At 35.1% G+C, this 25,027-nt stretch overlaps 2 protein-coding genes across 2 annotated transcripts; one reads left to right on the forward strand and one right to left on the reverse strand.

The window, feature by feature from the left end:
• Window positions 1-1,646: 1,646 nt before the first annotated feature.
• Window positions 1,647-15,553, reverse strand: LOC132176066 (electron transporter, putative (Protein of unknown function, DUF547)). Its single transcript, XM_059588181.2, has 11 exons — window positions 14,927-15,553; window positions 14,266-14,341; window positions 13,964-14,074; window positions 12,668-12,784; window positions 10,855-11,205; window positions 9,577-9,899; window positions 5,352-5,451; window positions 5,211-5,270; window positions 4,594-4,680; window positions 3,935-4,072; window positions 1,647-2,248 (listed from the first exon to the last, which is right to left on the reverse strand). The coding sequence occupies exons 1-11, from the start codon at window positions 15,031-15,033 to the stop codon at window positions 1,919-1,921; spliced, it is 1,800 nt and encodes a 599-aa protein (XP_059444164.2). The 5' UTR covers window positions 15,034-15,553; the 3' UTR covers window positions 1,647-1,918.
• A 6,570-nt stretch (window positions 15,554-22,123) lies between these two features.
• Window positions 22,124-24,535, forward strand: TIP2;2 (tonoplast intrinsic protein 2;2). Its single transcript, XM_059588047.2, has 3 exons — window positions 22,124-22,262; window positions 22,925-23,175; window positions 24,161-24,535. The coding sequence occupies exons 1-3, from the start codon at window positions 22,136-22,138 to the stop codon at window positions 24,533-24,535; spliced, it is 753 nt and encodes a 250-aa protein (XP_059444030.2). The 5' UTR covers window positions 22,124-22,135.
• The last annotated feature ends 492 nt before the right edge of the window (window positions 24,536-25,027 follow it).

The raw sequence follows: 25,027 nt of genomic DNA on the forward strand, positions 1-25,027 counted from the left end.
AAACACAGCCTTAGCCTCTCATGACTACAAAAATCATAATCTCCATAAAAGCATGAAAACTAAAAACTTACAAAGGGAATCAAGTTCAGAGCTACAAAATTTCAAAAAACGTGAAAAATACACTAAACGGCATCCCTTGGTGCATTCCCCTAGAAAAATATGGTATTTATAAGTTAATTTTAGGGTTTCGGCGCTTGCTGGTTAGACGAATGCGCTTGATCGCACTCAGGCATGTATCAGCTCTCCTGCGGTGCAGCGCTTGGGCATTGCTTGCTTGGGCATAGGTGGGAGTGTGCTCAAGCGTGCCCTTGCTGGACTCGAGTGCAGGTGCGCTTGAGCGTAGTGACGTGCGCTTGATCCCACTTCTAGAAATTCTCTTTTTCCAACTTTTTTGCAACTTTCACATTGAGACCGCAATTTTCTCTTAACAACCTGCAAAACACTAAGACACCAAAACTAACACAAACATCAGAACATAATAAAGCTAAAGGATTAACAAATACAAATTAAGAATCCCAAATATGCAATATTTGGTGTTCATCAGTTAATAAATTGGGAGAAAAAGTAACGGAATTATCCCTTTCACATTTTTTAAAAACTTATACAATTAATACTTAAAAAAAAAATTGAGCTTTTATATGTTTTGGCGCATTGACTCATGGATTAATCTAAACAACACCCTCTTTTATGTAATCATGGTATGAATTGTATTATGGCGTCAGTTTTGCATGCATCTTAGTTGAGTTGGCATGTAATTCACCATTATCATTTTTTTGTTCTTTCTAATTAAGGATAGATAGAGCATGCCAATTCAACGAAGATATACGTGATAGTCTGATAGATGCTAGAATGCAAAAAAAAAAAAAAAATTCTTTTCTTTTTACGAAAACAAATTTTATTCAATTTTTTGTTTTTGTTTTTGTAATAGGTCAACTATCTCGAGCTATAGCATTTGATTTTAGGGATGCAGTTGTTAAAAGAAAAGATAATGCAATGGATAAATAAGTAAAAGGCGAAATAGTAAAATAAAGACATAGGATAAAACACAAATGGTTACATTTTGCTCGTATTTCTTCTATAAAATTTACAATACATAAAACTCATATTTATAATAGAATTGTGATAAATGAGAATAAGACATATATAGAGATAGTATCATATTTGAATACAATCCAATCTGACTACCTGAAATGTTTGAAATTACAATCATATCTGAATCAATTATGATCAAATTTGAAAGCAATCAAATATCTGAAACCAAAAATCCCTTAATTTATGCTAATGAAGAGAGAGGCATGACCAATTATGGCCATCAGTTTTTTTTTTTTTTTTGAGATGTCGAGGAACCTCTCTAAGGCAGAGCCCTTCAAACCCACCCCTACAGAGTAAACCCCAATCACGTGACCCACACCCTTGAAAGTTTTCTTACACGGAACTGATTAAATTGCTAGCTTTTCATTAGGGGGTGTGGCTCCAAAGGATTGTTCGCACCCATAAATTATGGCCATCAGTTAATAATGATAGTATATAGTTAAGCAAAAGAATAATATAGCATTATTAACGTATGAAGTAGCCAAGAATAGGTATTTAATCCAAGGAAATGGAGAATTTTTTTTTTTTTTTTTTTTTTTTAAAAAAAAACTACATAAATCATAATGAATACTTCAATAATATTACATTAAAGTGTTCTTACATTAAGAAGTCAAACTTACTCACGCAACAGCTAAAGTTGGTGCTATATATTACATGCAATTACAATGTTAAGCTCATCAGACTAGAAAATCAGCAGATCAGAATCTCTACAATTTTAGAGAAATTATAGATTTTCAAATTACGAAATTCAAGCCATTAGAAAATTATCTGATATTAGGTTAGATTATAGTGGTCCGGAAGAAAGTGCATAAATTTGGGAAGACCCTCACAACCACCATGGCTTCTCTGTTAAATCCTTTGAGAACAAGTAGCAGAACCTTGAACTGTAAGGCAGCCACTCTATGATCTGAGATGCCCTCTTGCCGGATTTCTGGTCAATGCATTTATGTATAGAATCATGTAGCTTCTTATCAACATTTTCAGAGACCCATGTTAAAAGATGATCCGAGCTTACAGATGCTTCCCTAGCATATCTCTCCAGCACCTTTGGTAGAGACACTTTCCTAGACTTCTTCACCACTACATTTGCTTGAAGAAACTCTCTTTTCGCGGCTTCCAATTCCTCTCTAACATTTGATGCTGTGTAGAATTTTAGCTGCACAAAATTTAACTAGTAAGCTATTAATCAACCCTAAGCAGCATATCAAGATCATGATGAATTCGTAAGTAACACCATGGAAGCATGACTTACAATCAAAGCAAATTACAGAAGTTATTCCATCATTTCAACTGGTTGCCAAAAGCAGCCAAAACAAGCTAATTTGGGGGAGAAAATAAGTTAAAAAGGTTAGCCACGATGGGCGGCTCAATGAAAATTGAGGTTTAGGGCAAAAAGTTAAGATGGGGCTATTTGATTGTAAAATAGTGATATTATAATTTTTTATATTAAATATGACTCAATTTGATACTTTTTGTGACAGTCGATTAATTTTAGTTTTGAAAAACTTATTGCCGTAAAAGCAACTGTGACAGGTATTGTCAATAATATTCTATAACCAATGCAAACATTTACCAAAAAATCTAATTTTTTTTATATAGCTTAGTATTTCAATTGAAGTAATTTTTTTTTTTTTTTCTTTTTCTAAGCCCTAATAGGATGCCAAATGGCCCTCCTCTCATTTTATTTTTCCTACGGCCATCCACATTCTTTTACTTTTTATTTTTACAAATTTTGTATAAACGACCTTTTTTTAGGGCCATAAGCAGGGGCCTTGTTTGCCTATACTATTAAGCCGGCCCTGAACCAAGAAGTGGAAAGAGAAGTTGTAAGTAAAACTACATGCCTAAGCACTATCTTTCTATCACCCTCATAGAAGACACCGGGAATGATGTCATTGAAATAATTGTAGCGAGGTTCATGTTTCCTTCAAGTTGCCTCAATGAACCCTAATTTTACTGTTCAGGTTTCAGCAATGGACTGAGCGCGCTAGAGCAAAAGCCGTTGCGCTAACGCGCATCCGTTTTCTTACTTGCAACCAATCACATGTTTTCCAAGAGGAAGAGGACGGAGGCGCCAAGTGTGGTTGGCTTCCAATGCTTCGATTTTGGTAGCCATCGCCTCACGCCATTGAGGATGTTTATTGGCCTCATGAAATGAGGTCAGGGTAACAGTGGTGCTAATGGTGGCCATATAGGCATGGTGTTGAGGAGAGGGGAGAATAAGAGAGAGAGAGAGAGAGGTTTCCTTCAAGTTGGCTCTACGACCCCTAAATTTACTGTTCAAGTTTTATTGCATTCACATATCATATCAGCACTGATCCAGCCCACCATGTAGATGAAAACCAGAACTGCTCTCCAGTTATACAATACTAACTATAAAGCATAAAAGTTACATCCTCACAAATTATCAAACAAGAACTTTTTTTTCAAACGGACTTTTTGAGTGTTAAATGAACTTTAGGCCCCTCAAACGCACACCCAAACATGCCCTGACTATAGAGCATAAAAGTTACATCCTCACAAATTACCAAACAAAATTTTGATGAAGACATTAATCAAACATAGAAATATTAACAGTGGACAAAACTGACTCATAATACATTCATAAACACGCTACTGGACACTTTAAATTGCAGAATGACATGCCAATACCAGGTAATTAACTAAAGCAACATCAATGGAATGCAATGGACTCATCCAACAGATATTGAGAACCAGTGAAATCTAACATTTCATTTTGTTTTGATCTAAGAACTTAGTATTATAACTGATAACCTTTACATAATAATATTCAAACTTCATTATCGTGCAAAAGGAAGAGTAACAGAAGTGAGAAGCTTACCACAGGATCAGAAAAAGCTCCAGTACAAAGGGCAAAGCAGACAAGGGGTTGGGAACTTGGAAGACCCAATTTTGAACTGAGTTGTCTTTCTTCACCGGATTTTTTTCTCAAGGCAGTGGAAAGGATGTTTTCTAGCCACTGAAATTTAAGTAAAGGCAGATAAATAGTCAAGCAACCGTATCTCATTGACGAAATGCTATATAATTAGAATCCTTTGACAATTTTATCTTCCTGCTTACATTAAGGAAGCAACTCATCTTGGTTACTAAAAGCTGTTGATGTTCACCTAATTATTCACCTTTCCATCCTAAGATTTATTCTATGAAAGAAAGAAACAGTTCAAGCGGTAATCTCAAAAATAAGTGGAATCATGTTATAAGTTAAAGGCATATCCAACTTAACTTATATATGGATAATTTTGTCTAACCATGACTATATTTATAGAATCTCCAAAAAACAGAAGAAAACAAGCAGCATGACTGGTAAGTAGGTCAAGTGAAGCAATCTACAACTAAGCTAGCCAATACCACCACTCATCTCTTGGTGTTAATCATAATGATATAAAAATAATTGTCTGGATGGTGTGAGGTCCACCTATATTTTCCACTATTTGTGCATGTGTATATTTCTGTGTTCTTTAGTGACAGTAAGAGGAATACCCGTCCAATTCGGGGAGTTCGGAAGCAAAATATTGAATGTTCTATAGCATTTGCACTTATGATATGGCCACCAATGTTGTATGCAGCCTGCACTATACAAACAAATCCATCAACAAATTTTTTACAATTTCAGAAAAGAGAGAAAGTCTAAAGGGTACAAACATTAGGAGAGGAAAAAAGACAATGGAAACTTGGGAAACTACTGAGAGTTTATAAAACTTTATGGTTTGATTCTCCATTTGATATCCCTCAAAAAATAGTTTATTAAAAAAAATAAAGGAATGAATGTCTCCTCCTAAAAAGTGGGCAATGGCAATAGAAATAACCTGATAAACTCAATTTTGAGAACAAAAGAATTTTGCTAAATTCTAGAATAGGTGAACTGGTGAAACTATCAAAGCATCTCTCAAACATACCCCTGGTACAGGCATCACTGGAAGGCAGGTTTGGTGTCAGAAAAAAGGAAAGTGCAATCTTGTAGATTTTGATAGGCTTGCTTAAGCAATTGTACATTCTCTGCTCCAACAATTTTTTTTTTGGTAGTTTTTCGTATACACTGTGAGACTTAAAAACTTCTTTTTAATCAATGGTTAGAGCAAAACAAAGAAGAGCACTACCTTGTGAAACAATGCTAACCTTCTCAAAGAGTTGTGGGGTATCCCATATGCTAAATATGCCTGCACAAGGCATAATAGACAAAGACAGTTATATGTAGCAAAAATTGGCAAGAGCAAACCAACACTTGGTATGATTCTTACATGCATAACAAGAGCATTGTACACATTGATCCAAAATGCAGTTTGGGCATCATTTTCCATCTGACTGACATTCACCCTTTCCAGTTGTTCAACTAAAACTCTGAAATTAGAAACGTTATGTACATGTCAAGTTAGCCATCCTGCATAGGATTAAACAATAGAAGGAGATTGTATATTTTATACTAAGTTTCTCACAAATAACAAATAATATTTAAATGCACATGTTAAAGGACTCACATACCATAAGACTCATATTTGTGAACTCAGATCAAACTGGTTTTGAGAGATTGTCCAGTATGATAAATTGCTCCAGTGAATGACATTATAATAATGGTTTCCCCTTTATGGTACAAAATATTTGGATAATTTTTTCTCCTTCCAAGAGATCCAAGATGTCCGGGAATTCAGCAAAGAGATATATAGAAACGAGAGAGGCTAGTTAGATAGTGATCATAGCCCTCTCACATTCAATTTATAGATTTTAAAGATGAGAGTACAATGACCAAACTACCCATGTAACAAATCTAACAAACTAACTACTCTAAGTTCCTATTAACACTCTCTCCCCCCACCCACAACCCCAAGCTGGAGCAAATATGTTATAGAAGCTACTTGGAACAAATAAACTCCAATCAAGTTCTACACAAAGATTTTGTGAACATATCAACTAACTGATCTTTAGACTTCACAAATGGTATAACCATATCTCCATTGAGTATCTTGTCACATATGAAGTGATAATCAACTTAAATATGTTTGGTTCTTTCATGGAAGATAGGATTGGAAGAAGTATGTATTGCAACCTTAATTATCACAAAATAATGGAACTGGAGTAGGAGATGAAAAAACAATCACCTGCAAAAAATGTTACCATGTTAACTCACTAGCAGTATCAGCCATTGCCCTATATGTAGCTTTCGTAGTGGAACGTGCCACAACCGTATGTTTCTTATTCTTTCAAGTAACCAAATTTCCACCTTCAAATGTACAACATCCAGTAGTGAACATCCTATCTAGGGAGATCTTGCCCAATCTGTATCAGTAAATCTTTCTACTTTGATATGTCCAGTTACCGAATGATACGGATAACTACATCCCACTGTGGAACCCTAAAAGTCTCTAAGAAGTGACTAACTGTATATGAAATATATAGTTTGGTGGTAGTAAGATAGTTCAACTTTTCAACTAACTAACAATATCTGGCAAGATCATTAAACATTTATCCTTCATCTTTCAATAATTTCTTACTAGGATCAATTGGAATATCAATGGGACGACTACCTAAAAGGCATGTCTCTTCTAACAAATCAAGTACATACTTTCTCTAAGATAAATTGATAACAATATGAGATCTAGCAACTTCAACACCCAAGAAGTATCAAAGTTTTCCCAAATCCTTTGTATGAAACCATTTTTGCAAAAATTGTTTCAATCAAAAAATACCACCTGAATCATCTATATTAATTACTAATGCCGCCTTTTTTAGTTGCAACCATATTTTTCATCCACCCAAACTTCTCTTTAGGGAAAGAGTCCAAGCGAAGAGAAGTTTCTATGTGTAGTCCTTTACCTGTCTCTGCTCCTGTGCTAGAGCATGACAAACAGCAGCCGCTTGCTAATGAGTCTTCTTTTGTCAGTCGTATAAGCCACCACCAGTGGAGGAGCTCAAAGTTTACTTCAAATGCCAAAAATGTAAGGTTATTTCTAATGCTACTTGCCAAACATCTAATCCTGACTCAGGTGATAGTACTTTTACCCCTGATTTAAAATTTTCAATACCTGTTGTTGATGACACGTATTTGCCTATTGCTCAATGTGAAGGGGTTAGAACTTGTACTCAACACCCTATATCTAACTTTATATCATATCAGCATCTTTCACCCCTCGTACCTTTGTATCTATCCCTTAAAATTTACAAGAGGCAATTAATGATCCAATGTGGAGGGAAGCAATGTAGGAAGAGATGAGAGCTTTACAAAAAAATAACACATGGGAGCGAGTTGAGTTGCCTAGTGGAAAAAAGGTAGTTGGGTGCAACTGAGTGTTTACAGTGAAGTATAAGGCCAATGGGTCAGTAGAAAGATATAAATCCAAAATGGTTGCTAAAGGCTTTACTCAGACATATAGGATAGACTACAAGAATACCTTTTCCCCGGTAGCGAAGATAAATTCTTTTTGATCCCTACTTTATTTGGCAGCGAATTTAGATTGGTGATTCAGGATCTTGATGTGAAGAATGCAATTTTTTTTTTTTTTTCATAGAGTTCTAGAGGAAGAGGTTACATTGAAGTCCTTCCTGGTCCTCAATTCTCCTCTACGAAAGGTAAAGTGTGTGAATTAAAGAAGGCCCTATATGGGCTGAAACGAACTCTGAGGGCTTGATTTAAGAGATTCTCTTGAGTTATGTAGAGATTTTTCCATAACCAAAGTCAGGCGGATCATACGCTATTCATAGAACATGCATGTTGGGGAAGTACAAAAGTAACTTTCTTGATTGTTTATGTAGACAATATCGTATTGATTGGAAATGATAATGGGGAAATATACAAAGGTTGAAACAAATATTTGGCAAATGAATTTGAGATAAAAAATAATAATAATAAAAAAAAAAAATTAGGCCCATTGAAACACTTCTTGGGTATTGAAGAAGCAAGATTGGGACATCTTCCTCTCCCAGCGGAAGAGGATGCTCAGTTGTAAGGTTGTTGGCAATTCAATAGAGCATAATAACAAGTTAGAAGAAAGTGATGAGAGTTCTTTGGTGAATAGAAGCAAGTACCCACAACTGGTTGGCAGGTTAATATATTTACCGCACACTCTTCCAAACATTGCCTATGCAGCAATTGTAGTTAGCCAATTTATGCATTTAATAGGGAATCTCACTGGAAGCAGTTTACAGAATACTTCGATATTTGAAATCTTCACTAGGGAAAATGGTTGTTGTTTGTCCGGCATGATCATCTAAAAGTAGAAGTTTATTCAGATGCAAAATAGGCTAGGTCAGTCATAGATTGAATATCTACTTTGGGATACTACACTACTATCGGAAGAAATCTAGTTACCTGGCATAGTAAGAAACACTCAATGGTTGCTAGATCTAGTGAGAAACATGCAAAATACTTGACTACTCAAGGGAGATATCTAGTTACCTGGTGTAGTAAGAAACAAGCAAAATAAGATGGGCATGCGAGATATCTTCGCCTCAGCTTAAGGGAGAGTGTTGATGATATGCGGCTGATATGATTTAGATTTTAGTTTATTCTAGGATGTAATTTCAAGATTTGATTTTCTTTCCATACATTTTCTCTTTTATTGTAATTCCATAGTAGTGTATGTTGCTTCTCTATATAAATGTGTAACTGTATCTTTGGATCATCGAGAAATAATAAGAATTCTTCCTTTTTATCTTTCAACTCAAATATCCCAAATGACAGCAACCATTGAATTGGTTATGTTGTTTACACTCCCATCACCAACAATAACAACAATGACGCAAGAAGACACGTGAAATGCTTGACTACTTAAGTATTTCAAGCATTTGAAGGATTAGAAGAAGAAATGAAAGAAACTTAGAAGGAAATGTGTTTGCGGAAGAGAAAAGAAAAGTATTTGGCAAAAGAGAAAAGAAAAGGAAAGGATCTCATTGAAGTGCTCCGATACCATGTTAGGAAATTTAGAAAAGAAATAAGCAGAAAAGAGAGGCTAGTTAGATAATGATCATAGCCCTCTTGCATTCAATATATAGAGTTTAGAGATGAGAGCAAAATGACTACAATACCCATGAAACAAATCTAACAGACTAACCACTTATTCAACCACTTCTCCTAACAAACTAAGTAACTTTCTTAATACACAGGATATCAATAAACGTTCAAGGGGATGTTTTAGCATAATTGTGCCATTAGATGAAAATGTCAGAACTTTGAAAGTCAGACTTCCCTAAAAAATTTGCAAAGATACACTATGAAGCTTTCAGGGATTCATCCAACTTTTTCCTATTACAGAGAAGATCCAACCTAAATCCCCAAAATCAGAACACATACACCCAAAAAAAATAGCAAGTGGAACTTGCACCAAATGATGCCCCAATGAACATCTTCGTGTTCTCAAGATAGATGAATCAGTTCAATATCTGTTCTGCGAATTTTTTATTTTAATTACAGTTACACTTATTGGAAATTAATTTATAATTATTGAAAATCATAACTATGTCTAGAGAAGTAACCTGTAGTTGTTGATGAAATAAGAAGCGCGAGAAAACTGGCTTTTATCCGTTGATATCCAAGATATTTCAATCATTGATTTGCAAGAACAATTTTGGTCCTCTCCAATACCACATTGAGGCTGTAAGACCTTTGTGGACGACCTTGACATCAAAGGTGATCTGTTCTTTTCAGAATTTACAGATGCTGCACTACGAAGCCAGCAATATATAGCAGCCATGCACCTGACCATCTCCTCAGATAACTTGCTTGGGCATTGGTAGAGATGATCTTTTAGAGTTCGCAACATTGATTTTTTAGCCATTGCTGGAACCTTTTCCCTTACCTGAAAAATAATTGAGATTAGAAGGTTTGGACAACCACATGGCATTATATGGCAACCAGTAACATGAAGTACATATTACTTTCACATAATGATTTGCAAATATAGAAGTCTGTCAGGATGTCCCAGACAAAGGAAATCTATCCCTTTTGTCTTTCTACAAAAGTTGAAGGCACAAATCTATATATTAAGATGGAGTTCACAAAATATGTAAATGAAAACCTGCTAAATAAATTCACCACAAGAAATTTTTCTTCATCAGAAATTGGTCAAAATGATGTCACTCTCGATCCAACTGCCCTTTCATTCTGACCAATCAACTGCAGAACCAATTCAGAATTGATTGGAAATTTCAGTACATTTTTTTTTTTAATAAGTAATTGACCCCAAGGGGGGGGAGGAGAAAGGAAGGATTCTAACTAATGACTTTCGCTTCATGAGGCGTGATCTCCAGCTGATTGAGTTATCCATTGAGGTTTCGAAATTTCAGTAGATTAATAAAACTAAATCACATTATGTGTCTCTAATGCTAACAAACAGCAGAAGAGATAAGGATCATGATCAAATAATAGAGAGACCCACTTTTAATGTCTTACAAACAGCCCAAAAGAAACTCCCCACTTCCAAAACCACAAGAGACATAAGACACATTCTTCTTCTTCTTATACTTGATCATGGCAGAAGCGGCACAAATGATAGGATCTCCATTTAAAAACACTTAGAAACTCTCTTCAGAGCTTTTATAACCATCAACTAGCATAAAAAGGATAAAAAATGAATTTGTAAAACATTCTGTTTCAGTCAAAATCCAAGGTTTTAATATTAAAACTTTGTAACAGTATAAGATTATACTTTTTTGTGGATATGAGCATTGATTTCAATTAAGGAAAGAAAAGCATACCAACAACATTCAAATGTATATTTGCAAAATGAAAAAGAAGATATGTATATATCATACCTTAGCTGGGTCAAGGGAAGCCTTTTCAAAATAAATGTTGTTGCCTTTGCTGCAGGGCAGTGGTGTATGACTAGTCTTGGAGATTCTTTTCCATGGGTCATCTATAGAAACTAAAGCTTGCAGAGGGTGCAATGGAAACTTTTTTGAGGAACAAAATGCACTTGAAATGATACTTGGATGTTTCCTGGACATGTGCTTTGTATGGGCTGGAGAAGTCATGCCTGAGTTTTGCTCTGAAGGTGGCTGACTAGCACACTTGTCGAAGATACTCCTATAGAGAGAGAGAACATGCTGCTCTCGGTTTGCAACCTCTTCTTCAAGTAATTCAATTTCAGAAACCAATTCCTTTGTCTGAACATCGGACAATAATCTTACGGTTATTCTCTGTTTAAGTCACCATATTCATTGCTAAAAAATATAGATATTAAAGTAGCCACCAAAATATACACAACTTATATTAATAGCATAAGTAGATATAGAAATTTTCACAAAGTGTGCAAGTCAATTTTCCCACTTAGTAAGTATTAGGTAAACTTCACATGCTAGACAGTCATTTTAAGCAAGTCAAAGCTGCAGTTATATGAAAGACTCACAATTGCATGAATAAAAAAACCAGGGAACCCCAATGTTTAAGGTCAAAATTCTATGGTCCTACAAGTTTGTCGACAGGAAATATGAACTTTAAACATAAAATGCCAAACATAGTTCTCAGTTTTACATGATGTAGAATACTTCAGGGGGTGTTTTATTGGGTAAGTACTTCGGGGGTCATTCATGCACGTTTACGCAGCTGGAGTTGAGTGGAAAAAAGTTCGAAGAGAAACCTGTTCAAACAGACCAGCGGGATTTGAGTAGCCGATGATTCGGTCAATCCATCCTTCGTCTGAGTGATGCATCATACAAAAACCCAAGAACATTGATCAAAGATCTGTCAAAAATCAGTCGACCTATGTGCACCAATTGATAGGACAGTCGACCACAACTTCAACCAGCGCACCACACAACATGACGGCTAGGGTTTCACACAAATTTGATTATATTATGTTCATTCTTAAGGGTATTTTCAAAATAAATTGTCTCTAGGGTTAGGGGTTTTTAGTGAAGCCAATAAAAGGCCTTGTTTTAGACTTTTGTTTATCACTCATCAATTATTAAATAACATTTTCTTGTAGAGAGTTTTCCTTTTATTTCCTGGTGGATTCCAAAACTGTTTGAGATAACAATTGCTAACTCTTTATCCTCTACCTTCCATTGCGTTATTGGTATCAATGCGAGATATTTCTTGGCAAAATGTCTAATAACGTAGGCAAAGGAAACAATTCTAACAACATTGCTTTTGGATTAGAAGATATTTAGGCAGAGCTTAAAGGCCAAGAGTGCAATTTCGAAGATCTGAGATATGCTCTCTAGATTGGGACTTAATGCCAACCAAAATCAACCAGCCAATAGGAGAAGCATCAGAGATGTCACTCACTACCAGCCTATTGACAGCCATCATAAAAATCAAATTTTCCCACAAGAGGTGGAGCGAACGAGACATATTCCTCTTAACCATAATCGGAGTACAAGAAGTTCACTGCGATGTTTTCTAGAACTTCTGCAATATCAATAAAAATGTATATGATCTAATTGTGGATAATGATAGTAGTACGAATTTTATATCTAGGAAGCTTGTGGAACATTTTAAATTATCAACAAAGATTAGGCAAGATTCTAAGGAGAGTGTCATATAGATTTTGAAAAGTTCAGAAATAGCTCTTTGGAATTTTAAGTATATATCATAGGAAAAGTTATAAATCATAGGAAAAGTTACCTGAGCAGCAAAATGCCTATGTCCAGGAGATAAAGTACTTGAAGCTCGGCCCATTGCTCTGTCAAGCATTATGCGCATAGATTTCTCTTGCTGTAAATGCAATTGCAGCTGCTCAATCTGTAAACCAGTAAATACAGTTATAGATGGAACCATAATAATGATAGGGCTAAATATTTCATGGGAAACAAAAACACATTTTTTTAAAAAAATTAATTAAACATTTATGTTATCTTTAGGGCTGGTCATTCAGCACTCTAAACGTCATTCACAGTGTATTCTTTAGTACACATGACTTCTCACATTATATGCATAAATATCGTGCTCATGTAACACTTACATCGAGTAATTCTAGGTGGCCTACTTGTGTCCTACTAAGAATGATGTGGCTATTAAAATCACCCTTTGATCAAAATTCAATAATGATCAATCAAAAGCCCAATGGTGATTTTAATAGTCACATCATTCTTAGTAGGACACAAGTAAGCCACTTAGAATTACTCCCCTACACCCCCCAGGGTAACTTTATGATTTTGTTCCTGTTTTAGTTTTTATTATTATTATTTGATGTGTGGTGGTTGTTTGCTTAATTTTCTCTTTTACTTTCATGGGTTTAATATGGGGTATGTTAGAGTGCTCGAAAAGACTTATAAAGGACAAAAAAAGTCAATAATTGTTAAGTCTAAAACCTAACAAAATCTGGCCAGCTGTATTTTTCTTCAAAAATGGAAGTTTTCTTTTTAAAACAAACCCTAATCAGCATCCACATTTTAACCAAGTTGAAAGTTTGAAACCCTAATCAGTCTCCAGATTTAACCTAACTCAAACCCTAAAGTTACTCTAAACAGACGCCTGTTTCAGCCCCCACAAATTCTCACGTGGAGCTGTGCTTGACTTGTTAACAAGTCAAAGCAGAGCATCATAGACCTGCAGGGACATTAGAGCCACTTCCTATTTCAGTTTGGACATGGGACGAGAGTGGTATGGACTTTGTGACAGGATTTCCAAGGACACAAGGAGGTCCGGATTCTATTTGGGTAGTGATGGATCGCTTGTCGAATACCGCTCACTTTATACCAATTCAGATGACTCATATCTTTGAGTTTGTTAATTCAGTTTTGTGTTTACATCTATATCCAAATAAGAGATAGGTAAAGAATGATTCGAACTGATAGCAAAGACAACTTCAAAAAAGATTCATCACATGATCTTAACCTGCATTTCAAATTAAATACAGAGAACTCATCTAACCCCACATCTTAATGTAAAGACAGAAAGAAACCCAGTTCCAGTGCTTACATCTTTTTCCAAGGAAGCCCGGTGATTTGATGAAGTATTCTTGTTATTATAATTGACATTGTCATCCAGACGACTTTGTTCCCTAGAAGCATTTGCTGAATGCAGTAACACCTGGTTTATTCATAAAAAAACAAAACAAAACAAAAAGGTAACAAATGGTTTTATTTTTTGTCATTATTCAAGATTATAATATATAGCTTTAGGCTGCATTTTCACCTACGATTTTAAGCATAGTCGTTTGTATAAATACAATAACGCGAGATGATTAGTATTACTAACATAAGTAAGGTCTGTGGTCTCACATATGTTTCATTCTGCTCCTGCTTTATGGAATGCAAAACTCCACCTCTTGAAACAGTTCGATTCCTGTCAGAAGCACTGAAAGGAAAAGCCAGACTTAAATAGCGTATAAAACGATGGATCCTAATATGATGATTCTAATGTCTTAGAAGAATTAGGGATCAGTGTATCAGACTATAGAATATCCTAAACTACTTAGCTTGACAAGCCTTATCCCAATTCTTTTTATTGGGCACAACTAATTTTTCACCAAAACTCTACCCCACAAATCCCACATTGCTTAACTCACCAAACTCCCATATGCTCATTTATTCAAAGGCTTCAAAACTCTTAGCCTCAACTTTTCCCAAAGACTCAAATACTTAAAGAGAAAACATATGAACAATCAATTCCCAAAAACCTTTTTTTAGAAACAAGACTATAATGAAATCTTGTAGTAATAATAACTTAACTCAAAAAAATAGACTACGATTTTGACTTAACATATAGTAATAACAGATTATAACAACAAAATCTTATAGTTGGAATAAGTTTGAATACCCATTTCCTTGTTTGCTTAGAACAAAAAAATAAAAAATAAAAAATAAAAAATAAAAAATAAAAAACAACAACAACAACAAACACAAGTAAGTAGCAATGCTCAAATAAGTTTGAAAACTATACCTCTTAGAGCGTCTGTGTTGGGAATTGGCATACGAGTTTCCATCTCCATTCTCTCTCTTCCCACTTACTACTGCTGCGTCTTCAACAACACTAAAACCACCCATCATTGTTTTGCTCACAGAAAATCCACCAGAACAGAGCACTCATAAAATATATTTTACAGTGTAAGATTCATCTAATGGGGGCAAGACATACCCAGGGACTAACAGAGAGAGAGAGAGAGAGAGAGAGAGATCTGAAATGGGTATGATTGCTTTGGCTCAGAATTCGAGTTCTTTTTTTCATAGGGAGAAATAATATGAAATGGGAAATAATTACCAAGACTTGCCCAGAGACAGACAACGAAGCTGCTCTGCTACTGCTAGGAATTGAATACGGTCACCGTTAGGTCGTTGGGAGTATTCAATGAGAGAATTTAATTCATCTCTCCAATCAATATCATTCCTCTCTCTCTCTCTCTCTCTCACACCGACTACCTTTTGAAATGAAACGATTTGAGCAGTTGGAAGACTGTTTCGTACGACTGCGTCTGTGTGCGCGACTCCCGCCAGAATCTGTCCCCTGTTATCCCGGTAGGACCAGCACACTAAATCCAAGCCCAAGCTCAAAGATTGTGAAAATTTTCAAAATCTATATTATATATATGATATAGTAAAGGAACCTAGTTGATCATGTATAGAGTGATAGCTTAAATAATCAAGTATAACTCTTCGACTGGAGCTCACTCTATTTAATAAATGGGTAATAACAATTGAGGCCCAAATATTAAGCCATCAAATCCTTGTAAACTTACTCAATTTAAGCTCTTGAACCAAATTCATATAAACTCGATTCTGCTTACTTGAACTCCTTTAAAATATTCTATACTCATTTGAAAGATATGTTTCTTTTTTAGTAAATCAAAAGACAATTTATGATTGTACATGCGGACATGAATGTTGATATTGGCAATAACTGCATTCGCATTATGTGATTATCACCTTTTTAAGTAACTGTATCTGCATCATGCAATTACTAACTACTATCCACACAGTTATTAGAGTTATTAACAGTTATTAGCATATAAAGTAATGGGCCTTTAGGCTTATTTTAGTTTTTTTTTTTTTTTTTTTTTTTTTTTTGGGATTTCTATTAAAGCCCATTTTAAACCATTTGGAAAATGTTTTGTGCATGTTTTAGTGTTTTTTTTTAAGCCCTAGTGTTTTAGACGAAATCCATATCTTGTTTTTTACATTCCAGCTTAACAATAACAAAGAAAATACAAACACTCTATGGTGAGTTCATGCAAAATATACAAACATACAAATTACAAGGCACGCTAAGTGAATTTGTTTATATATATATATATAAGGGTATGGGAATGCTAATGTGGTCTTCTCGTTGTGCAAACATTATCAATAATAAATTACCACTCGCAATAGAATAAATCCTTGTAAGATAGGTATATTGAGGGAGTCGACTCTCAAGGACTGTGCTGATATTGTTATTAAGCTTTTCAAGATTAATTATAATCTAATTCAAAAGATTATTGTTTTATTTTTATTTGAAAACTAAATGCATAAAAGTAAAAGTAAAATAAATTGTAATGGGGAAAATAATAGGGGATTGACTTCACCGGTAACCGCATAACAATAGTTAATCATATTTGAACAAGGAAAATTCATTCTATGCATGATAAAACTCGTGTCACTTGAGTAGTTAAGAAAATAAAATTATTAAGAAATAAGTATAATTCATCTTCGATTAGCACGAACCGTCTACCTAACCTCTAGATGCGGTACGGTTCATCTTTCCTAGTTACGGACTATCAAATCTCTTAATTAGTTATACGCAATCAAGTGATAAGTATAACTCATTTTTAATTAGTACGAATCATCTACCTAAATTACACTAAACTAAGGTATAGAACGATTCGTCTTCCCTAGGCATGACCTATCAAACCCTCTTGATCATGTGTCAATTAAAACCGTTGCATAACCATCATTCTTATAATCACATAAAATAAGAATGATTGATTTCAATCAAGATAAAAAGCTTTCTGAGACAAGATAAGAATTCTATCAAGATTTAATATAAACATTAAAAACAATTCTCTTAGTTATACAACCATCATGTATATGGAAAAACCATAAATTTAAATACAATTAAACCATTGTTATTTGGAAATGGGTACATCAACACCCTATTACGAATTTAGCTCCTCATGGTGGTGTTGGAATGGCCTTTTGCCATATTCATATTCTCTTCAACTCTTCAAGCCTTCAAGAAGATGTTTTTGTGTAATTTCTCTATGCTAAGCACCTCCCTCTCTTGAGAGGTTTACGACTGTTAGGGAGATTGATACTTTGGATAGTCTTTTTAGTGAGCCATAATATAGCATATTGAGACATTACACAACCCATAAGCTTAAGCCTATGAGTTTGAGCCCAACAATACTATATTATCCGCTCACACTTCTTATATATTTTCAATATGAGATTTTATTCTTTTTACACTCACACATATACTCAAAAATCTCCCTCTTATGTGTGAATTCATCACCACATTGGACCAACTCCCACTCGAACGGAAGCATTTTATCAATTTTATGACCCTCTCCAAGATCTCTTGTGGGCTATGTGGATTTTGCCCGCGCTAGGCACCTTTATTTTCCTCGAGCCCAATGTTGATGTGCTCAAGCTCACTTGTGCTCGAGCCCACTTGTGATGCGCTCGAGCTCACTTACGCTCACATGCAGTTTTGTACTCGAGCCCATTTCTTCAGAATCTCAAAAAAGTCATGTCTCCAACCCAAAATCAATAAAATTTGCTTGCATCTTCATATAGAACTTGAAAACACTAAAACAATACAAAATCAAAAAGAGAACGATGCTAAGGAATTAACATATACAAGTTAATGGACTTGCATGTGCAACATTCGATACTTATCAGAGTAATTACTAAACCCATGTGCATACTCTAAAACCGCTATCTAGATCCTCATATGTGGATAGCAGTTAGACAACGGTTAGCAGTTAGTTGCGATTAATAAGCGCTCGTATGTACAACCATAGAAAATATACTCAATTCTTATTAGTAACATGATAAATTTTTAATAGGTAACATTTTTCAAATTGTCCGATGCAAGAAATGACTTGAATTTACATAATTTTAAAAATTGTAGAAAATCATTATCCAATTTGTTAACCTATAAGTCTTAGAGGCGAAAAATGTCATAAATATAACACACATGACATATCAAGAACATTAAATGCATGAATTGGAAAAGTCAAATTTAAAAGTTCTAAACATAACATCATAAATGAGATAAAAAAAAAAAAAATTCAATTATTTATCTCTTGTACCCTTAAGTACTTATTGAAAATAAGTAAAGTACTTATTGAAAATAAGTAAACTTAAAGCATTTCATGATGTGACTTATTCGCCATCTAACTTACTTTGTTGTCTCATACTACGTCTCATCTTGTAATACCTCGATGTTTGACCTATTTTAAATATTTCACAATTTTTATTATTAAAATTGGTATTGGTCGAGTGTGGAAAGATGGGAGTTTTTGGGGCTTTTTAGGGAGGCAACCCTAGGTTTGCGTGTGTGCCACCATCCTTGTGCACTCAAGTGCTTCTCCTCCAAGGCCCTTATAAAAGGGGTCCTTAGCCATTTTTTTCCCCATTTTCACACTTCTTTAGGGTTTCAGTTGACTGAATCTCTGTTTGTGAACAATTTGTTGGTTCAGGTAGTCCAGCTCTTGATTACCTCCGTTTTCTTTAGTTGAGTGTTGCTCACATACTAATTCGAGGTGGTTATCCTTGCATTTCGCGGTCTTTGATTCCGAGTGTTCTTTACCTCATGGGTCACGGGTCGGATTCTAATGGCATGGGCGAGTCATACCCGGCCCTTTAGCGGTCGACACTTAAGTCAACCGACGAAGGTCGGGTTACAGGAAGATGCTTTATTTCGTTATCGGTGAACCTTCGGTTTGATGAAAGACAGAATGGAGCGATTGTCCAAGAGGACAAACACAAAGTTTGCTTGTACAAGGCAATGTTCAAAACTGGGCTACATTTGCCTTTCCTAAATGGAAGAAAGTTGGAAAAATAGCCATCTGAGGAAGTAGGATCGAGCGCACAATCTTGCGCTTGAGTGCATTTGCGCTCAATCCCAACAGGGTTGCGCTCGAGCGCACCTGCACCCACAAGCATTCCATCAACGCGAGCGCTGGGCCGCAGAAGGAAGAACGCATGCACGAGTGCGATCGAGCGCACTCGTCTGACAGGTTGGCACCAACACCGTTTTTAGGGTTTTAAGCCTTAGAATCCTCCATAAATATACTGCTAAGCCTCAAGAAATGTAGGCTGGAAATCAAGTCCGAAATTTCACAACTTTTTTCCTTTTTAATTTAGTTTTTCCTTAGGTTTAGATTTTATTTTTCATAGTCATGTGAAGCTAAATTCTCAACTAAGGTTGATGATGAAACCTCATCAATGAAGAGCAACATTGTGTTCATGTAAGTTAATATTATCCAATTTTATTGAGCTTTAATATTTCAATTTTTTTTTACTTCAAATCAATTGTTGAGATGATTCTTGGATATCTTTTGTGATTTAATGATATATTTGATGATTTGAGATAATTTCATACAATTGATTGCTTGGTTTTTAATTCATAAAAAAAATTGGATATCCCTTGTGATTTATTCTACGGATACAATTGATGTTTTGATTTAATTTGGATATCTTTTGTGATTTACGGATACACTTGATGATTTAAATTAAATTGAATTTCTTTTGTAATTTGTGTTAAATAATTGATACATTGGATTGTTTTGATTAACTCAGCGAAAGTAAAACATACCGAAGATTTTATTGTGAAAACTTTGGATAATATTGATGAACATGAAACATGTTGCTATGATTTGGTGAGTGTGAACTCCACAACCTTAGTACTTTATCTTTTGATTATTTACTTTATTTAGTTTATGTTTTCTCTTTTATTTGCAAAACCCAAAATCAAGTCTCTTTTGGAACTAGGTTATGATTAAATTAGTTTAGACATAATTGTTTTTCAAAAATACAATTCCCTGTGAGATCGACCTCGTACTTGCAACCATTTACTGCAAACGATTCGTGCACTTGCGAGTTATTAAAATTTTCACAACATGTGGGACCTTAAACTTCTCGGGAAAAGGGAATCTCGTCACGCAATTAGTAAATGGCAAATTAGTGTTTTGCATCAAGTCATCTACGATTGATCGGTCTTCTCTTCCCTGAGCCATTTGCTGAGCCATCTCCGCATACTTCAACTTCAGGTCCTTCACTTCATCATTGACATTGGGAGTTTCCTGGTCCCTTTCATGTCAGGAACCGCCTTCAACGGTCTCATCATGGTCCCAAGCAGAGCTTTGTCGATCATCTTCTAGCCGCTTCTCCTTGCATCTTTCCTCACGCTCCCGATCCCTCCTTAGTGGGAGTCGAGAAATGAGATTTGCTTTCTGCTTTTGAATGGTCTCCATGTCCTTAGACATGCACTTCATGTGATCCTCCAGCAAAGCAATCCAGCCATTCGGATTGACAGAGGTTCCCAGTTGTTCAGCTTGAAGGTTTAGCTTGGGAGACAGTTTTCCGAGAGGTATGATTCGGCAATTCGAGTGATGCTAGTTTGCAAAATAAGACACGTAGGATAAGAGCTTGCCGGGAGGTGTCGACGGGAGATACCTCTGATGCCTAAGTCAGTTGAGGATCTCACAGAGTTTTTGAGAGCAAGATAGCTTGAGTGTGATTAACCAAAGACCTGGTTGGAACTTCTCTTTTATAGGCATCGATTGCGGTTATCATCCCTGAATTCTCGGCCCCATGTTCCCAAGGATCTACTGTGCGCAATGCTAGAGGGGTGGATCATGGGATCGTGGGTTACTCTTGATCATGGGATCATGGAGTCTATTGGTGGCTCGGTCACGTTCGTGCAGAACGTGCATGGCGCTCTTAGCTCAAGCGTGCTTACACGTGGCTCGGTTTGGTGCCATAAGCTAAACCACGTTCTCAATGAACGTGGCTTCCCTTCTTGTAATAGTTATTTCCCGTTTTACCCTCGGCGGGCCGGTACAACTTGGGCTTGGGCCTTTTATCGATGGGTTTGTATGAGGCAAGTAATCCCGTTGTGGTTTCGTGGCCAATCCATTACCCAACAATTATATAGTTCTAAATAATTTTCTTAGAGAAGTTTGAAGCCCAGACAAATTTTATTGTAATGTTATCTTTAAGATTTTTTTTTTGCTTGCATCTTATGATATATATGGTTCCAATGACATGCTAACATATATCAACATATATACTATTACATATGTTAAATCTAATACTAATCATGAAATGACTCATCTCCATTTTATTTGAAATAAAGAGGATCGTATTTGGGAAGAGTAGTGCTATTATATACTCAATTTCCATCACTCTCATTGCACTAGGCTAATGTGAAAGTGCCTATCAGCTGTTATTAAAAAAGAAAAAAATTTCAAGAACTGACAGACACGTCACATCAACTAAGTGGAATGAGAGTTGAGTGTTTAAAATTACTCATTTCAGAAAAGAGTAATTCTAAACACTTATCTTTTATCACATTCTTATACTACCGGGTTGATATAGCAATGTTTATCATCTCTTAATTTATTTTATTTTTTAGTAAAAGTTGATTTAAAGGCAGTTTGACATTGTCAAACCGGCCTAATAACATAAGAGTAAGATATGAGGTAAATATGTATCATTACTCTTTTACAAAAAGATATCAGAATTCCATCTTTAATTAATGTCACTCCGCTTCCCCCCACCCCCCCAAACCCAATAGCCATTTTCTTTGTATTTCTAGAAATTAAAAATTAAAAATTAATGTCAATCCATCTTAAATTAATGTTAGGTAATATTCTACAAGAACATGCTTATCTCCCTGCTGTTATTAAATTGTTGTGTGGGCATTAATTACAAGTTAAGTCGGTTGTCTTACGCTCATAATGCCTATAGTTTATCAAAACAAGGCAGTTGGCAGCGCCACTAAAACCCAATCGCACCACGCCCATCCATTCATCCGGTCCCATGGTCGGTGCCGGCCATGGCCCTTTCTTCATCATTCTCTCTCTCTCTCTCTCTCTCTCTCTCTCTATATATATATATATATGTGTGTGTGTGTGTATTGAGATAACTAAGGAGTCTCTGTTTGAGCGAAATGGTGAAGTTAGCTTTTGGTCGTTTTGGGGAGTCTTTCAGTGTTGGGTCTCTCAAGGCTTATTTGTCTGAGTTTATTGCCACCCTTCTTTTCGTCTTTGCAGGCGTCGGTTCCGCCATTGCTTACGGTAAGTAGTGCGTAAAACATGGCACAAATTTCTACCAAATCCGGTCGGAAAATATTTTTCAAACTCAGTCCCTGACGAGAAATGTTACCGTTTCTTTTAGTGCATCTTCTTATAATAGTGTTCTCTAAATTTTAGGTAGATATTATTTAAAAATATATATATATATGATCAGATACTAGCAGGGTAAGCTTTTTCTTTTAGTGCATGTTCTTATAATAGTGTTCTTTAAATTTTAGGTAAATATTATTTAAAAATATATATATATATATGATCAGATACTAGTAGGGTAAGCTTTTTTTTTGTTTTTTTTTTTAGAAAATGATATCCACGTAGTATTAAGAAGAGCGATAGCATTCCTCATCTGTAATATTATCACTTGAGAAATATATATATATATATATATATATATATATATATATTAAAAAAATAGGTTATTTAGCATGAGAGACACATGATAAATTTATAAATATAAATAAGAGAAAATATGTCCAGAAATTAATTGTGTCATGACATGCACGTAATAATTAAAACACGTAAAAGGTTGTGTATATATTGAGAATTGAGAATTTACGGAAAATAAGAAAATTCAAAATAAATGCTAAAAAACAAAAAGGGGATGAGAATGATAACTCGGGAATCTTATCTTGGATCTGTACGTGTAGATAAGCTCACATCGGATGCAGCGTTGGACCCCTCAGGCCTTGTAGCGGTGGCGGTGGCCCATGCATTTGCACTCTTTGTGGGGGTGTCCATTGCGGCCAACATCTCCGGTGGCCATTTGAATCCAGCTGTCACATTTGGATTGGCCGTGGGAGGCAACATAACCATCCTAACTGGCTTTTTTTATTGGATTGCTCAATGCCTAGGCTCCATTGTTGCTTGCCTCCTCCTTCAATTCGTCACTAATGGCGAGGTACATTTCTTGGCAAAATTATAATATTTTATTACAAATAATTATCTGTCTGTTAAACTCTTTGTTTGTTTGTTTATGTTTTTTTTTTAAAAAAACAAATAACACAAAATACAAACGTTATCTTTTTTATGTTATATCATTATCATGAAATTTTTTCAAATAAAAAACAAAAATGAAAAAAAAAAAAAATCAAATTTAATCCTCAGATTTTTGTGCAATTTCAATTCGATCCCGAAATTTTCAATTTCAACAATTAGATCCTTAAGTTTTCATTTGATTTTGAATACATCTCTCTGTTCACTTACTATCCAATTAATTAACAATATATCATGTTAAACCAATCAATTAATGTCACTTGGCTCTCGTTGGACACCTTAAGAGGCAACTATACATGTCACATGACACAAACACTTTAAATTACAAATATACCATAAGTTTTTAATTTTTTAGGGTATATTTATAATTTAAAGTATTTGTTCCACCTGACACGTATAGTTAACACTTAACATATCAAATAAAAGTCACGTTACATTAACTGATTGGTCTGACGGTTAACTAATTGGACAATGGGTAGTTGACGGAGAGACTTATTTGAAACCAAAAGAAAACCTAGAGACCTAATTAAAAACCTAAGAACTAAATTGAAATCACATGAAAACGTAAAGATTAAATTTGATTTTTTTTCAAATTGAACCCCCCCCCCCCACCCAAAACACATTAAAAAATAGAAACTTAATTTTTGTCAAATAATAGAGATAAAATGGTTTTTTTTTTTTAAAAAAAAAATCATTTTATGTTAGTTCTTCAGTCTCCACCTAAAAATTACTTTTTGAAAGCCAAAAAGAACGAATTGACTCTTAATGTTTATATTTAATAAATGGTTAATAATTACTCACAAAAAAAAAATGGTTGATAAATCTTTTTTGTTGGTTAAATTTCAAATTATGGTAAGCCTAAGCCAGCTTGTGACCTTTGAATTTGGCAGAGCGTCCCAACACATGGAGTTGCTTCAGGAATGAGTGCAGTTGAAGGCGTGGTGATGGAGATTGTCATAACCTTTGCACTTGTTTACACCGTCTATGCCACGGCAGCTGACCCCAAAAAGGGCTCCATCGGTATAGTTGCACCTATTGCAATTGGGTTCATTGTGGGGGCCAACATCCTGGCTGCTGGCCCATTTAGTGGCGGGTCGATGAACCCGGCCCGGTCATTCGGCCCAGCCGTCGTAACCGGAGACTTCTCCAGAAATTGGATCTACTGGGTTGGTCCCCTTGTTGGGGGAGGGTTGGCTGGCCTGGTATATGGAGACATTTTTATTGCCTCCTATGAACCTCTCCCACCCTCTCAAGACTATGCTTAAAAAAGACTTCTTGTTTGGTAATGCTTTTTAAATTGTGTTTATAACTTTTTAGTTATTATGTGAAATAAATGTAAAAGTAATTTTTAGTGTTTTATAAGTATTTTATGTATTGAATTGTTTGTTAATATTTTGTTTTATTACTAAAAATAATAATAATAATAATACTAATCCTAAAAAATATTAGCAAACGAGCCCAAATGTGGGGGGATTAGATGTTAATAAAATTGGGAATAATGAATCAAATCAACTTTCTGTTTGTCATTTATGTATATATTGTTAAATGATCTTCTCTTAGTATCATCGAGCAATGAGAATTTTTTTATTTTTTAATTAATAGCAAAAGCAGAGGACTTTCACATGAATGCCAAAACAAATTAAACTCCGGAAACAAGTGAAAGCCATGAATATCCGAACGAGTTCAAATCCAGAAACAAGTGAAAAACCATGAATGTTTGCCTTCCAAGTTCCAAGTAGGGCAAGTATTGAGTAGAG

The sequence above is a fragment of the Corylus avellana genome, chromosome 3 (assembly GCF_965113065.1).
Source record: "Corylus avellana chromosome 3, dhCorAvel1.hap1.2, whole genome shotgun sequence".
Taxonomy (NCBI): Eukaryota; Viridiplantae; Streptophyta; class Magnoliopsida; order Fagales; family Betulaceae; genus Corylus; species Corylus avellana.

Excerpts from the sequence above, each read along its gene's own strand:
- LOC132176066 (XM_059588181.2), bottom strand. The coding sequence starts at position 15,033 with ATGATGGGTGGTTTTAGTGTTGTTGAAGACGCAGCAGTAGTAAGTGGG. Across the intron at positions 5,271-5,351 it reads ACAATGCTCTTGTTATGCAT|GCATATTTAGCATATGGGAT; the intron begins GTAAGAATCATA and ends TGCCTTGTGCAG. Across the intron at positions 2,249-3,934 it reads GAGCTTTTTCTGATCCTGTG|CTAAAATTCTACACAGCATC; the intron begins GTAAGCTTCTCA and ends AATTTTGTGCAG.